Source organism: Carassius carassius, chromosome 2, assembly GCF_963082965.1.
Source record: "Carassius carassius chromosome 2, fCarCar2.1, whole genome shotgun sequence".
Classification (NCBI taxonomy): Eukaryota; Metazoa; Chordata; class Actinopteri; order Cypriniformes; family Cyprinidae; genus Carassius; species Carassius carassius.
The window spans coordinates 14,943,487-14,955,766 of record NC_081756.1 but is presented as its reverse complement, the minus strand read 5'-3'; the positions used below and the strand labels follow the sequence as shown (position 1 = coordinate 14,955,766).

Below are 12,280 nucleotides of genomic sequence, written 5' to 3'. Positions count from 1 at the left end.
TGCCAGAGTCATAAGGGAAAAGGGAAATTGCTTTATGAAAACATGGAGCCACCCTTTTACACACAACCATAAACTCACAATCGCTGCCCCAGACCTGGCCAACACGTCACCACCACTGGCCCTGCGTCAGATGGGCTTTCCCTTCATTAGTTACGAATATACTAAGATGACGTCCTTTCATCACCTACTCAGGACAGGAGTTATGATATGGAACATTTCACACTCACTGCTGTCTATGAAACACACACTGATCACAGAGATGTGATGCCTTTTTCCACTGAAAGAGCAAAAAACTGTTGTTTTAAGTACAAAAAGAGGGCGTGCTGTTTTGGATATTGTCGCTTATGGTATATATGTGCAAGTATGTGGCTATGTTAACACGTACTAACAAGCACTCCTTGTTCTTTCGTAGTGTGACCCCTATGTTAAGATCACACTTGGCAAGAAATCAGTCGATGACCACGACAATTACATACCCTGTACTTTGGACCCTGTTTTTGGAAAGTAAGTTTTTTTCATTTTCATGCTGTCCCTGGACATATCCTCTTTCTCTCTCTAACACACACACACACACACACACACACACACAGATGTAGAAACACGTCATTGCAAGGATCAATTATACCAGCAGGGGCCGCCACACTCATAAAAATTATGATGCCCCAAATTCTAAGAGTCTTGATCTGGTGGCTAAATGATGACTGAAAAGTAAGGGTGTGCTTTTGAAAACATTTAAGCTAAATAATTTCTGACCAGAGGAAGTATTCAGTGATCAAAATGTATGTCTTGTTATTCTCGTTTAGGATGTTTGAGCTGACATGCTCTCTGCCCCTTGAGAAGGACCTAAAGATCATGCTGTATGATTATGACATGGTCACTAAAGATGAGAAAATTGGAGAGACCGTCATTGATGTGGAGGATCGCTTCTTGTCATGTCATGGTGCTCTCTGTGGCCTGCCACAGTCCTACTGTTTGTAAGAAATCCCTCTGTCTCTCATTATACTTTCTTCCACCTACCAGGTATTGTTAGGAGTCATTATGAAAACTGTAAATAACAGGAAATGAAGATTGAAGAAGAAAATGAAGCAAAGCACCTTAAGCTGGCTTAAGCATTGTCATATTATAATGCTGAAACACATCCCTGCTTAAAAAGCAACTACAGTATGCCTATGGGAAAAGTGCTGGTCTTAGCTGGTTTAAGATGAATTTGCTGATGGTTTAACTGTGATAACACATTCTGCTTCTCCAGGTCTGGAGTTAACCAGTGGCGAGATCAGCTGAAACCATCCCAGTTACTTCATCGTCTGTGCGAGAGGCAAAACTACAAACTGCCGGTCTACAAGCAGGATAGAATCTACTTCAGAGGACAGGAGTACACAGTTGCAGACCTTGGTCAGTGTCCTAAACACACACCCCAACCAGACCTAGTTTCCTACCACTGAATTTAATGTTCATGATATTTGATCATTAATTCTGCGATTGTCATTACCAAGAGCTGTTTCTTAGAGAACTGTGAATTACGTGAGTGCATACGTATGAATAAACACAGGCATCACAATCTATCAAACCCACGAGCTGGACGGGTGAAAAAAGAAAGTGGAAGTCTTTTCTTTGGAGCTGCTGAAAGCATTAGTCACGAGTAAGAGCTAATCAAAGCACCAGCCCGACTCCATCACATCTTCCGTCATTTAAAAACAAGCAAGTCGAGCATGAGATCGACTGCGGTTCTGTGAAAACACTGACAGAAAAAGATTAACGATATACGTCTCGGCTTGTGCCATACAGCATACCTGTGTGTGTGGGATCACAGAGCTGTTGGGGAGACTTCTCTTGCACAGTGCTATGAACGTAAAGAATGAGTGTGAAGAAAAACAAGTGTGATATTGTAAAGACGAAGGACCTGTGTAAACATACAGCACCTCTGATATAATCATTCATTCACCGCAAATATATCACTCCTTGCCACAGCAACCTGACGTCCCCTCCTGTTTTGAAGTTTGCCCCTGGGAAGATAATGCTAGCTAATGCTAGTTCACCATTAGGTGTGTATTATGATGATCTTACTTATGCGTAACCTCCATTAGATCCTCCCAGCACTTCTGGTTTGACCTCTAAGCCCTTAAAGTCCCACAACACCATTCAGCCAGTCAGATGTCACACAGGGCCTACAGAAAGCCAAGCTCTCCAGCCATTTTCCCTTCCATGATGCTTTGGGACGAGGTCGGCTTCAGATTTATGGTGAACTAGCATACAAGCTTGTTCAGCCAAGATCAACAGTGTGGCAGGCTCCTCATCCTCCTGCTCCCATGTCTCGACACGGAGAATACTACATCTCTTTGTTTGGCCCACGTAACCGCAGTAACCCGCGCGTCAAAGCAATTATCAGGTGGCCTTTTCGGGCATCCAACCTCATAGCAGAAGTGGTCTTCCTCCACTTCAATCTTTTTCCTCTTTTCTCCACACTCCAGCCATGTTTCCCTCAGGGACGTGACACAGGGTTTCAAACCATAAACTCAACAGTGGGTGTTTATTTATTTTTTTCTTCCCTTGCTCTCTCTTTTTGCTTTTTGACAAGGGGAAACTTTCCTCTTAGATCAACAGCAATGAAATCAACGCATCATCTGAGGAACAAGGAAAGATAAACATTTCCGACTATTTAAGTGGAATGCTTCATGAACGTTGGCTTTTTTCTGTTCTCGGTTATGGCTTAGTAAAACTTGATGCCCAAATGTTCTTCATATCAAATCAGAGGTTACACAGTGGTTCCATTTCATGGTTTTAACGGAAAATAACATTGTGGTGAATCTTCCTTAAACAATTTTAAGCTAAAAGAAAACATAAAAGTTTGAAGTGCCTCAACATTTTGGCTTTTTCATGTCAGTATGAATTTAAACTACAGTGACCTTAATGTTTACTATATTTGGCCCTCAGATGAAGGAAAACCTCTGAACACTCACCTGGGACCAGTGATGGAGCGTCTAGCTCTGTTGGTGTTGAGGAGGCAGTGTCTGGTGCCTGAACATGTAGAGACGCGACCCCTCTACAACCCTCTGCAGCCAGATATCGTACAGGTTACATATTCCTATTTCCAATTTTTTTATTTTATAATATTTTATATTTATTATTTACATGTATTTTGTTTTGTAGATATTATGCAAGATTGCATATTGTATTCTTTAAATTTAAACTGTTATACAGTTTATATTATCTTATTGTCAATATGCAGTGCATTTTATTTTATTCTATACTAAATAATAACATTTATTAAAATAAAATTGAATTCAATGTTTTAATTTCATTTTTTTGCAGAGCACACTCTAATTATCTCATACAGCTTTCTCTATGCTTTTCTCATGTTTTTCATGACATGCCCTGTCACCCTTTACTGAGTTTTATTTTTATTTTATTACCAAAACCCAGGGGCGGTTGCAGATGTGGGTGGACATTTTCCCGAAATCTTTAGGCCCTCCAGGACCTCCATTCAACATCACGCCACGCAAAGCTAAAAAGTAAAAGCATTTCCTTGGTCTTAAAAAGAGCTTAAAATGCCTTAAAAAGTAAAAGCATTTCCTTCCTATCTGTCAATTTTGTTTTCAAAATACATCTAGAAGCATAACATGTCCATGTTTTCTGCTCCAATAGGTTCGTCCTGCGCTGTATTATATGGAACACAAGAGATGTAATCTTGGATGATGCCAGTGTTACTGGGGAGAAGATGAGTGACATTTATGTGAAAGGGTAAATCTGGGTGTCATAAATGGGTTGTTGGGTTTGTGTGTATGAGCTCTTGTTTCTCATGTCATGGGCCTGTTGCTTGTCTGTTGCCACTGTGACCAATAGTAACAACGGCTTGCTAAAATTTTCGATCAGTAGCAAAAAAACACAGTTGCAAGGCAACCATAGACCCAAGCTGTAGGTCAATTACAGCTAAGCTGCATTGTCTTCTAATGTGTTGGAAATGATGTGTTGGGTAATTGTGAATGTTATTTTTTCAATCCTAGCTGGATGAACGGCCATGAAGAAAACAAGCAAAAAACAGACGTGCACTATCGATCACTGGGTGGTGAGGGCAACTTTAACTGGCGGTTCCTCTTCCCCTTCCACTATCTACCTGCAGAACAGCTTTGCACCATTGATAAGAAGGTGAGACGTAATCTGCATTTGTAAATTAAGTGGAGGTGGACAGCATGTCATTTGAGAAAGACATGAAGGAAAACTCAAAATGAAAAAAAAACTCTGAACTGTTGATAAAAAGGCGAGACGTAATATGCATTACGTGAGTTTAGTGGAAATATGTCAACTGTCACTTAAAAAAAGACATAAAAAGAACTCAAACCAGGTTTGTTTAGTGGTTAGCTACTGACGCTAGGCCTGTTGATATTTATATCCGCATTTTGCACTTCAGCTATGTCACTGAAATAAAAATCTCTGGCCTTGATTGAATCTGAATGGTGATCCGCAGATCTTCCTGCATGATTTGCAGAGGTTTAGTCTAACGCCCACATTTTGAAAGATATCACTACAGTTGGCAGGTGTTTAAGGCAATGTTTCAAACCCAGATATGTTGCAGGCTGCATCTGGCACACTTTCACTTAACGAACGTGGTACATGAACATCTTGCAACTGCAAGACAGTCCAGACTTCATCCAAGCAATCTCAGGCAAAACAGTTGTGATGGACAAGGCACTTAAAGTGAGGTTTTGGCAGGCAAGAGATCAGTTATGGTAAGATTGAAGATAGCGGTTCCACCGATTAAATTGAGAGCGGCCCGCAACAGCTGTCAAAAGACATATCCACTTTGGCTGAAGTTTGTTGGACGCAACACACAATAGAACCGATACAAAGTGAAACAGATTCTCTTGCATGAAACACGTCCCTCTGTGATAAATTAGAAGTGAGTTCTTGTTTGCAGTGTTTGTTTTGATGGATCTGTATGCGGTTGTCAGGCAGGATGTGCAGACCATGGTCTGTTTACCGGTGTACGGCAGCAGTGCGGCTCTGTCAAGCATGAGTTCATTATCCTCGCTGTGATTGTCCGCACATCCATCACGGGTACAGTACGGTGGAAATGCTGTCACACAGATGGAATCCTGTCTGGTGGTGGGGTGCAGAATCAGGGCTGTTGTGGGAGTTGCTAACACTCTTTTCTTCACTCTTGGTGGCTCTCACTCTCCCTCTGTCTCTCACCATCTTTCTAATTCTGCTTCACACATTCACGTTATCATTTCCTCACTCTGTCTTTCTCAGTCGCTGTCAGTTTATATCTGCCTCTCTGTTTCTCCTAGAGGTGGTGTCGCTGGTTTGTTAGGCTGGGTACTAATAGTTTGTTGGGTTTCATTTCACAAGCAAGGCGCTTAGCAGTGATGCACACTATGTTGATTCTTGGTTGTTATTTGAGATTTTTTAAATTTTTTTAATATATGTTGATATTGAACATTAAATTGTTAAGTCTCATTTCCACTTTTTTCCGTCATGTAAAGCTCACTTAATCTTTCATACGTTAATAATTATTGTATATTTATTTGTACAAGAACGTTTACCCTATTTTTACATTTGGATTACTATTTCCATCATTTAATGTGCACTTAAATCTGATATTTAAAGGCAGGGTAGGTAAAAAAAATTATAAAAAACTTTTTTTCCAAATTTGTTTAAACTTTATTTATATATCAATACATAATTAAAATGTAAGTACTCTGAAAAAGAAAGTATAAAAATCGAGTGACTGTAGACCTCTCACGACTGTTTTAAAGACAGCTCATTATTTCCATTCACTCCACCCCCTCCCTTCTGGGCTCCTTCCAAAGCCTCTACTACGGCTCGCTAAGTAATGTTATGTTAGCTATATTACGCAGCTACGTGTGCTAATGACACATGCTTCATGAAAAAAATATGTATGATCAAAATACAAAAAGAAAGATTTACCTGTCCAGCAGAAATAAAGCCATCAAGGAGTCACTTTTCAGCCCCTTGAGTTCCCTCAGTTCTCGCCATTGCTGGAAAGCCACGCCGATATAAACTCGCGTTTTATTTCTTTGTTTATCCAAAAACTTTTTGTTCATTGCCTTTTCTTGTACTGTTACTGTCTTCCTTTTTTTGCCTGGTTTGCCTTCACTAACTGCATAGGCTGGTACTGTGAATTTTGCTTGCTGTTTCTCTGCCATTGTTTTGGTATTCCTAGGATCCGTGCCTGTTGAATTCCTCAAATCAAACGTGCACGCGCAAGTGGGCAGGTCATGTGTGGCAAAAGGGTGGTTGCCATGGTTGCGAGAGAGTGACAGTCGCCTAAGCCAATCCTATGTTTCGTCCCGAAATGGAAATAATGAGCTGTGTTTAATACAGATTAAACGGTCTAGAGTCACTCGATTTTTATACTCTTTTTATCAGAGTACTTACATTTTAATTATGCATTGATATATATAGAAAGTTTAAACAAATTTGGAAGAAAGTTGTTTATACATGTATTACCTACCCTGCCTTTAAAGCACAAATAATTTAATAACTGTTACGTTAACTTAAGAGAATCCAAAAATTAATCTCTTTTTTTCTTATTAAACATAATGTTTTGATGCTTAAATGAAGCAATTGTAGCAAATGTACATTTTAAATATTTTTGTCTTATTTTACATTTATTAGACATTTATCTGCCATATGTATAAATTTTATCAGCTCTAACAAAAAAAAATTGGCCCGTCACTATCAGCTAGAGTGGTAATATTGTGCATCTCTAGTACTTAGCCCAGGTTGCTTAAAATAATATTTCAGGATCAGTACAAGTAAGGCTCACTCGACAGCATTTGCTGCATAATGTTGATTACAACAGAAAATATACTTTTCACAGTTAAAGTACAGTAAAACACTTACAATTAAATAAACAGTTACACTTACATAAGTAATTCTTCTGTTTGTATCTCTGTCAACTTCACCATGTTTCCTTCTCCGTAGGAGCATTTTTGGAGTCTGGATAAAGTTGAAACAAAATTTCCTCCTAAACTTACTATCCAGATCTGGGACAATGACAAGTTCTCCTTTGATGATTTCCTTGGTAAGACCAAAACCCAATAATCGTCCCGCTTGCCGGATCACTCCTCAGCTCTCTTCCACAGCTTCGCCTCCCTCAGCAAATTCAGTCATGTTAACCTTGCAAAGCACCACAAAGCTGTTTTTCAAGCATATTTCTCAGCCTTGACATGGCAGAAGAAAAACGTTCTGTGGAAATGGACCACACTGATGGGACCATGTGTGTGGTTCATTGTCATTAACCTATACCTCCGTCTATATGGATTTGTGAGTACAGGGAGATAGTTACCAAAACCTGAACCTCCTTACCTGTGTGAGGTTACCTAGCGCACAGTTGTGTAGTGTGACTGTCAGCATAGATGCACTTAACAATCTTAATGCAAATACACCATTCAGACCACACAAGCCCTCTATAACATCTTTACTGCTAATGCTATTATTTTCAGCTGTCCCAATTTCCAGCATGTCAGCACAACTGGAAGAGAAATATGTTATGACCTGACTCCTTAAAGACTTCTATAAAATACACTGATCTATGTACATTTGTAAAATAATTAGCATCCAACCACAATGGGAAAACCTCAAAGAAATGCCAGCAGCAAAGTCTGAAAGTCGCAGACTTTTTTGACTGATATTATAAGAAACAAGTTTAGGGCACTTGCTGACTGTTGATTCTATTATATTCTTATTTCTTTTGCATAGATAATCTACAGTACATTAAAATATATATCTGCTCTTCTAAACTTACAGATATTCTCTTTTCTTATATTTAATGTTTCACCGCTGTAGTTTATCATTGTGTTTGACTAATACATTGTTGAACTTTTCTGCTCAGTTATTCTCTGTCTCTCTTTCTTAGGCTCCTTGGAAATGGACCTGAACCATTTGCTGAGTCCAGCAAAGTCTCCAGAGAAGTGTGGTCTTGAGATGCTCTCTCAGTCCCAGGACAAACTGGTGTCTTTGTTTGAGCAGAAGGCAGTAAAAGGCTGGTGGCCTTGCATGTGTGACAGAGAAAATGAAAAGATACTTGCAGTAAGAGTTACACACAAACCAGTTATTGTTGTGCTGAGATATTCAAAAATAAAACGTTTTTATTTTTAGTTTCAGTTTAACTTTTTTAATTTCATTTGAGTTTTTCTGTCAGCATAATTCTAGTTTTCGTCTTGCATCACAAATTGTTCAATTTTTCTATGGTGACACATACTACACCTTTTACATGTTTCATAACTAAAATCATAACTAAAATATAAAAAATGGCTGGTCAATCATATCGATTAGACCCTCTCATATATATTTAAACATTTATGACATAATACAACATACTCTATATCTATCAGATTGTCCTGCACTGAATAGTTGTAATGTTTTGTAAAATAAAACCTTTATATTTTAATGCACATATATAATTTCAGGGTAGTTTTGTTAAATTTTATTGTATTCAAATATTACGTTAACTATTACATACTAAGGTAAATTAAATATTTTTTATAATAATTATAATATAAAAAATAAAAATGAAATAATATGAAACTATTATTAATATATTTTTACATATTTTAAATATACATTATGCATTTTCCAACTGCAAGCCTATACGTCTCTTTTTAGTTACAGTTACATTATGCATTGGGCAGATGCATTTATCCAAAGTGACTTACATGGCATTGCAGGTTTACAATTGATTGGTTCATGCATTCCCTGAGAATCAAACCCATGACCTTGATTTTGCTAGTACCATGCTTTTCTTTTTGAGCTACAAGAAACTGAGCTGCTCTTTGTCACTCAGGGAAAGTTGGAAATGTCACTGGAGATCGTCTCTGAGCAGGAGCAAGATGAGAGGCCTGCAGGACTCGGCAGAGATGAGCCCAACATGAATCCCCATCTAGATGAGCCACAGTAAGTTAAGCACACTCATCACAGACATTCCTCTAACCAAATAACCCCCCCCCCCACCAAAAAATTAAATAATTTCCTATTAGCCTTTTTAGTGGCCCTAAGCTCAAAGTGAGAATTACAGGATTTAATATAAGGTTGCTAATATACTTTCTTCCTCTCTCTCCAGGCGTCCTGAGACCTCATTCTTATGGTTCTCATCCCCATATAAGACGTTTAAGTTCATTGTGTGGAGAAGGTTTAAGTGGCTTATTCTGGGCTTCTTTGTACTCTTTTTCATTATTCTCTTCCTTGGAGTCTTCCTCTATGCCTTCCCTGTAAGTATCTGTGGGGATGGTAGTAATTGCGTCTATAAAAGAACGGGATTAACGTTTAAATGGGGGTTTCTGAGATCATGAAGTGTTTGATCAGAGATGCGTGTCTCTGATCATAGTCCAGGAATGTGGCATGTGTTGTTATTCAGTATTACAGACACACTCATACACACAAACACTGTCATGAACACTGAAGACATTTCATATTGTTCTGTGTCGCATACATAAGTTGAAATAATATGTTTTCAACTATTAGCCATGCATACAATGTAGAACATACAGGATCAAGAAAACCAGCCATATGTGCATATAGCACCATTTGTATTATATTATATTATATTATATTATATTATATTATATTATATTATATTATATTATATTATATTATATTATATTATATTATATTATATTATATTATATTATATTATATTATATTATATTATATTATATTATATTATATTATTGTCGTTTAAATTTTTTGGAACAATAGGATTTTTTTAAGAACTTTTTTTTTTTTAAGAAGAGAAATCAATACTTTTATTCAGCGAGGATACATTAAAGGATACAAAAGTGACAGTGAGGACATTTTTAAAGTTACAAAAGATTTAGATTTCTGCTCTTTTGAACTTTCTGTTTATCAAAGAATCCTGAAAAAAAAAAAACACGTATAACAGTTTGCAATTAAAAACTAAGCAGCTTAACTGTTGATAATAATAAGTACAGTTTCTTGAGCACCAAATCAGTAAATTAGACTAATTTTTTAAAGGATCGTGTGACACTAAAGACCAAGTTTTAAATTTGACATTTTAAAGTATATTAAAATAGTAAACATTTGTAGATAGATTATAAAATGTGCTAGAATTTTGCGTTTTTAACAACTAATCTTTTTTTTCTTTTTTTGCAGAACTATGCTGCTATGAAGATGGTTGGACCCTTCAGTGGAGTGAGAAAAGGAACACAGTGAGACTGTGATTAAAAAAGGACATAAACCCTCACATCCATTACCAACCACACCAAAACTTCATCCACACATATCTGTCTATCCTACTGGAGACATCTTTGCCGCTTGTGCACATATCCTTGTGTCTTACGAGCCAAGAGAAAACTGAAGACAGGCTGAGAGTATTTAAAGTCATTATGTGTGGTGCTTTAGCCTGTTCTAGTCCTACAGTATATGCATGAAAGTTGCATAACGTTTGTGTGTGTTTGTACATGTATTACACACCAAGCTCCCTGCCCCGTATCTGCCCCGGTCCTGAACTCTCTCAGTATTCTCTTTAAGTCCCACTAGCACTTTCATCTCTCGGCCCGTTTAATCCTTTTTCATGTCTCCTGTAAAACTGGGTTCTTTCTTCACAGCCAGATGGCTCTTTCTTCTTCCTTCATGCAGAGAGAGGGAGACAGAGCTGCATCCCAACACCTCCCATCCATTCATTCCTCTCCTTTCAACAGCGCTGACTCTTTAGGTTAAACCCTAATTTGTACCGTTAGTCTGTAAGATCCGAGACAGGCCGGTTATTAGCTGAGTCCCTGCTGTCAGCAAGCCCACCTCTCTAATTACTATCACACTTTGTTATTTTGCTTTAGTGAAATCCCCTTTAAATGGATTCAGGGTCAACTGTGGGTTGGCAACATGTGTGTGAATGTATGTATGTGTGTGTGTCTGGAATGTGGGCTGTGAATGAGAACGAGAGATAAAAGACTTGTTTATTCGTGTAAATGTTACACTCATGTAAAGCATGAACATGAACAGGCACAACTGGAAGAATTTGCCAGACTGCTAAACAAAAAAAGTTGTCTTCCTGTGAAAGAGCTGTTACTTGATGAAATACACAAATTACTTGTTTTCTCTCCATGACCAGGTCATGAGCTTCTCTTTACCTAGCGAGTATAAACTATTGTGGAGTCACATTTCATGAAACTGGAATGTCAAAACTTGGATTGACTTTTGTGTTAACTCTGTATGCTAACATTACATTTATCTGATGGAGCTTCTCTATGAACAGAAAATGTCAAGAGAGCTGGGTTAATCTGACATAATCTGCAGGATGTCCAAAAGTGTTTACATTTTATTTTAAAAAATGAGGACAAAGTATCGAAGAAGGGATTTGATGTTTCCATCAAGTAACTGATTTGACAGTAAAAATGATGCATTCCTATCTCTTTTACAGAAAGAAAAATGAGCATTTTTTTTCATTGTAGCTATTTTATGCATGGATCTACAATATCACTGATTTATGAAAGGAAAGTGAATGTGAAAACATTAACCAAAAAAGCTTTGCCTAGGCATTCTCTTGACAAATATTGTACAGTATATAGCTGAATAACTGGATTTATGCAAAACACAAATCTCCATGCTGAGCATCTATGAATAGTTGTCATTCGGCATAAGTTTTTTTAATTTGACAATCAAAATGGCTATTTCTCTTATTGACCTTCTGAACGTTTTTTGCAGTCTTTACTGTAATGATGCACATCGTCTAATTGCTTTAAAGCTTCTGCTGTCAGTTATGATGTATTTGTATCTCACCGTGATATACTTTTGTCAAATATATACCTCTATATACACACTATTTTGTATATATTTATCTTTTCATTTTGAGTCAGATATAACTGAAGTTTCATCTAAAGAATGCTGTTCCTTTTATTAGATTTTTTTTTTTCACCAGATCCACGGACCACCTTATGTGCAGATTTAACCTTTAAAGCCAAACCACAACAGACTGCTCAGGGTGTATGACTTGAGAGCAAATTAGAAGCACTCCAGCGACTAGCCAGGGTTTAATGGAGCCAAGGGCAACTTTCACTTGCATTTCTAACTGTTCTGTAAAGTGAGTGATTTAAAATATAATACAGTATATTTCTGATTCAATGTTCTGAGCTCACTTTTCTTTTGGTGTAGGACACTCTTACATTACATGCGTCTTGTTAACTTTTTTAACTCATTGTAACAAGATTACAATATATAGAAATGGCCATATAATAGTCTCCAGTGCAAGTTATTCCAGAGTGATAGATTTGGCACACAGTGAAACCACATCATTACTGTACCT

The 12,280-nt window shown here is 37.5% G+C and overlaps 1 protein-coding gene across 5 annotated transcripts in view; it reads left to right on the top strand.

Annotated features, from left to right (window-relative positions):
- Positions 1–11,797, top strand: part of LOC132103994 (dysferlin-like) — a 70,333-nt gene extending 58,536 nt beyond the window's left edge. For all 5 annotated transcript variants that reach the window (XM_059509165.1, XM_059509145.1, XM_059509136.1 and 2 more), the window contains 12 exons: positions 413–504; positions 804–974; positions 1,250–1,392; positions 2,932–3,071; positions 3,421–3,509; positions 3,643–3,738; positions 4,002–4,143; positions 6,946–7,045; positions 7,880–8,052; positions 8,807–8,916; positions 9,083–9,230; positions 10,132–11,797. In XM_059509165.1, the coding sequence (XP_059365148.1) occupies positions 413–504; positions 804–974; positions 1,250–1,392; positions 2,932–3,071; positions 3,421–3,509; positions 3,643–3,738; positions 4,002–4,143; positions 6,946–7,045; positions 7,880–8,052; positions 8,807–8,916; positions 9,083–9,230; positions 10,132–10,191 (1,464 nt within the window). In that variant the 3' untranslated portion in view covers positions 10,192–11,797. The remainder of the gene's footprint in view (positions 1–412; positions 505–803; positions 975–1,249; positions 1,393–2,931; positions 3,072–3,420; positions 3,510–3,642; positions 3,739–4,001; positions 4,144–6,945; positions 7,046–7,879; positions 8,053–8,806; positions 8,917–9,082; positions 9,231–10,131) is intronic.
- Positions 11,798–12,280: the final 483 nt, after the last annotated feature.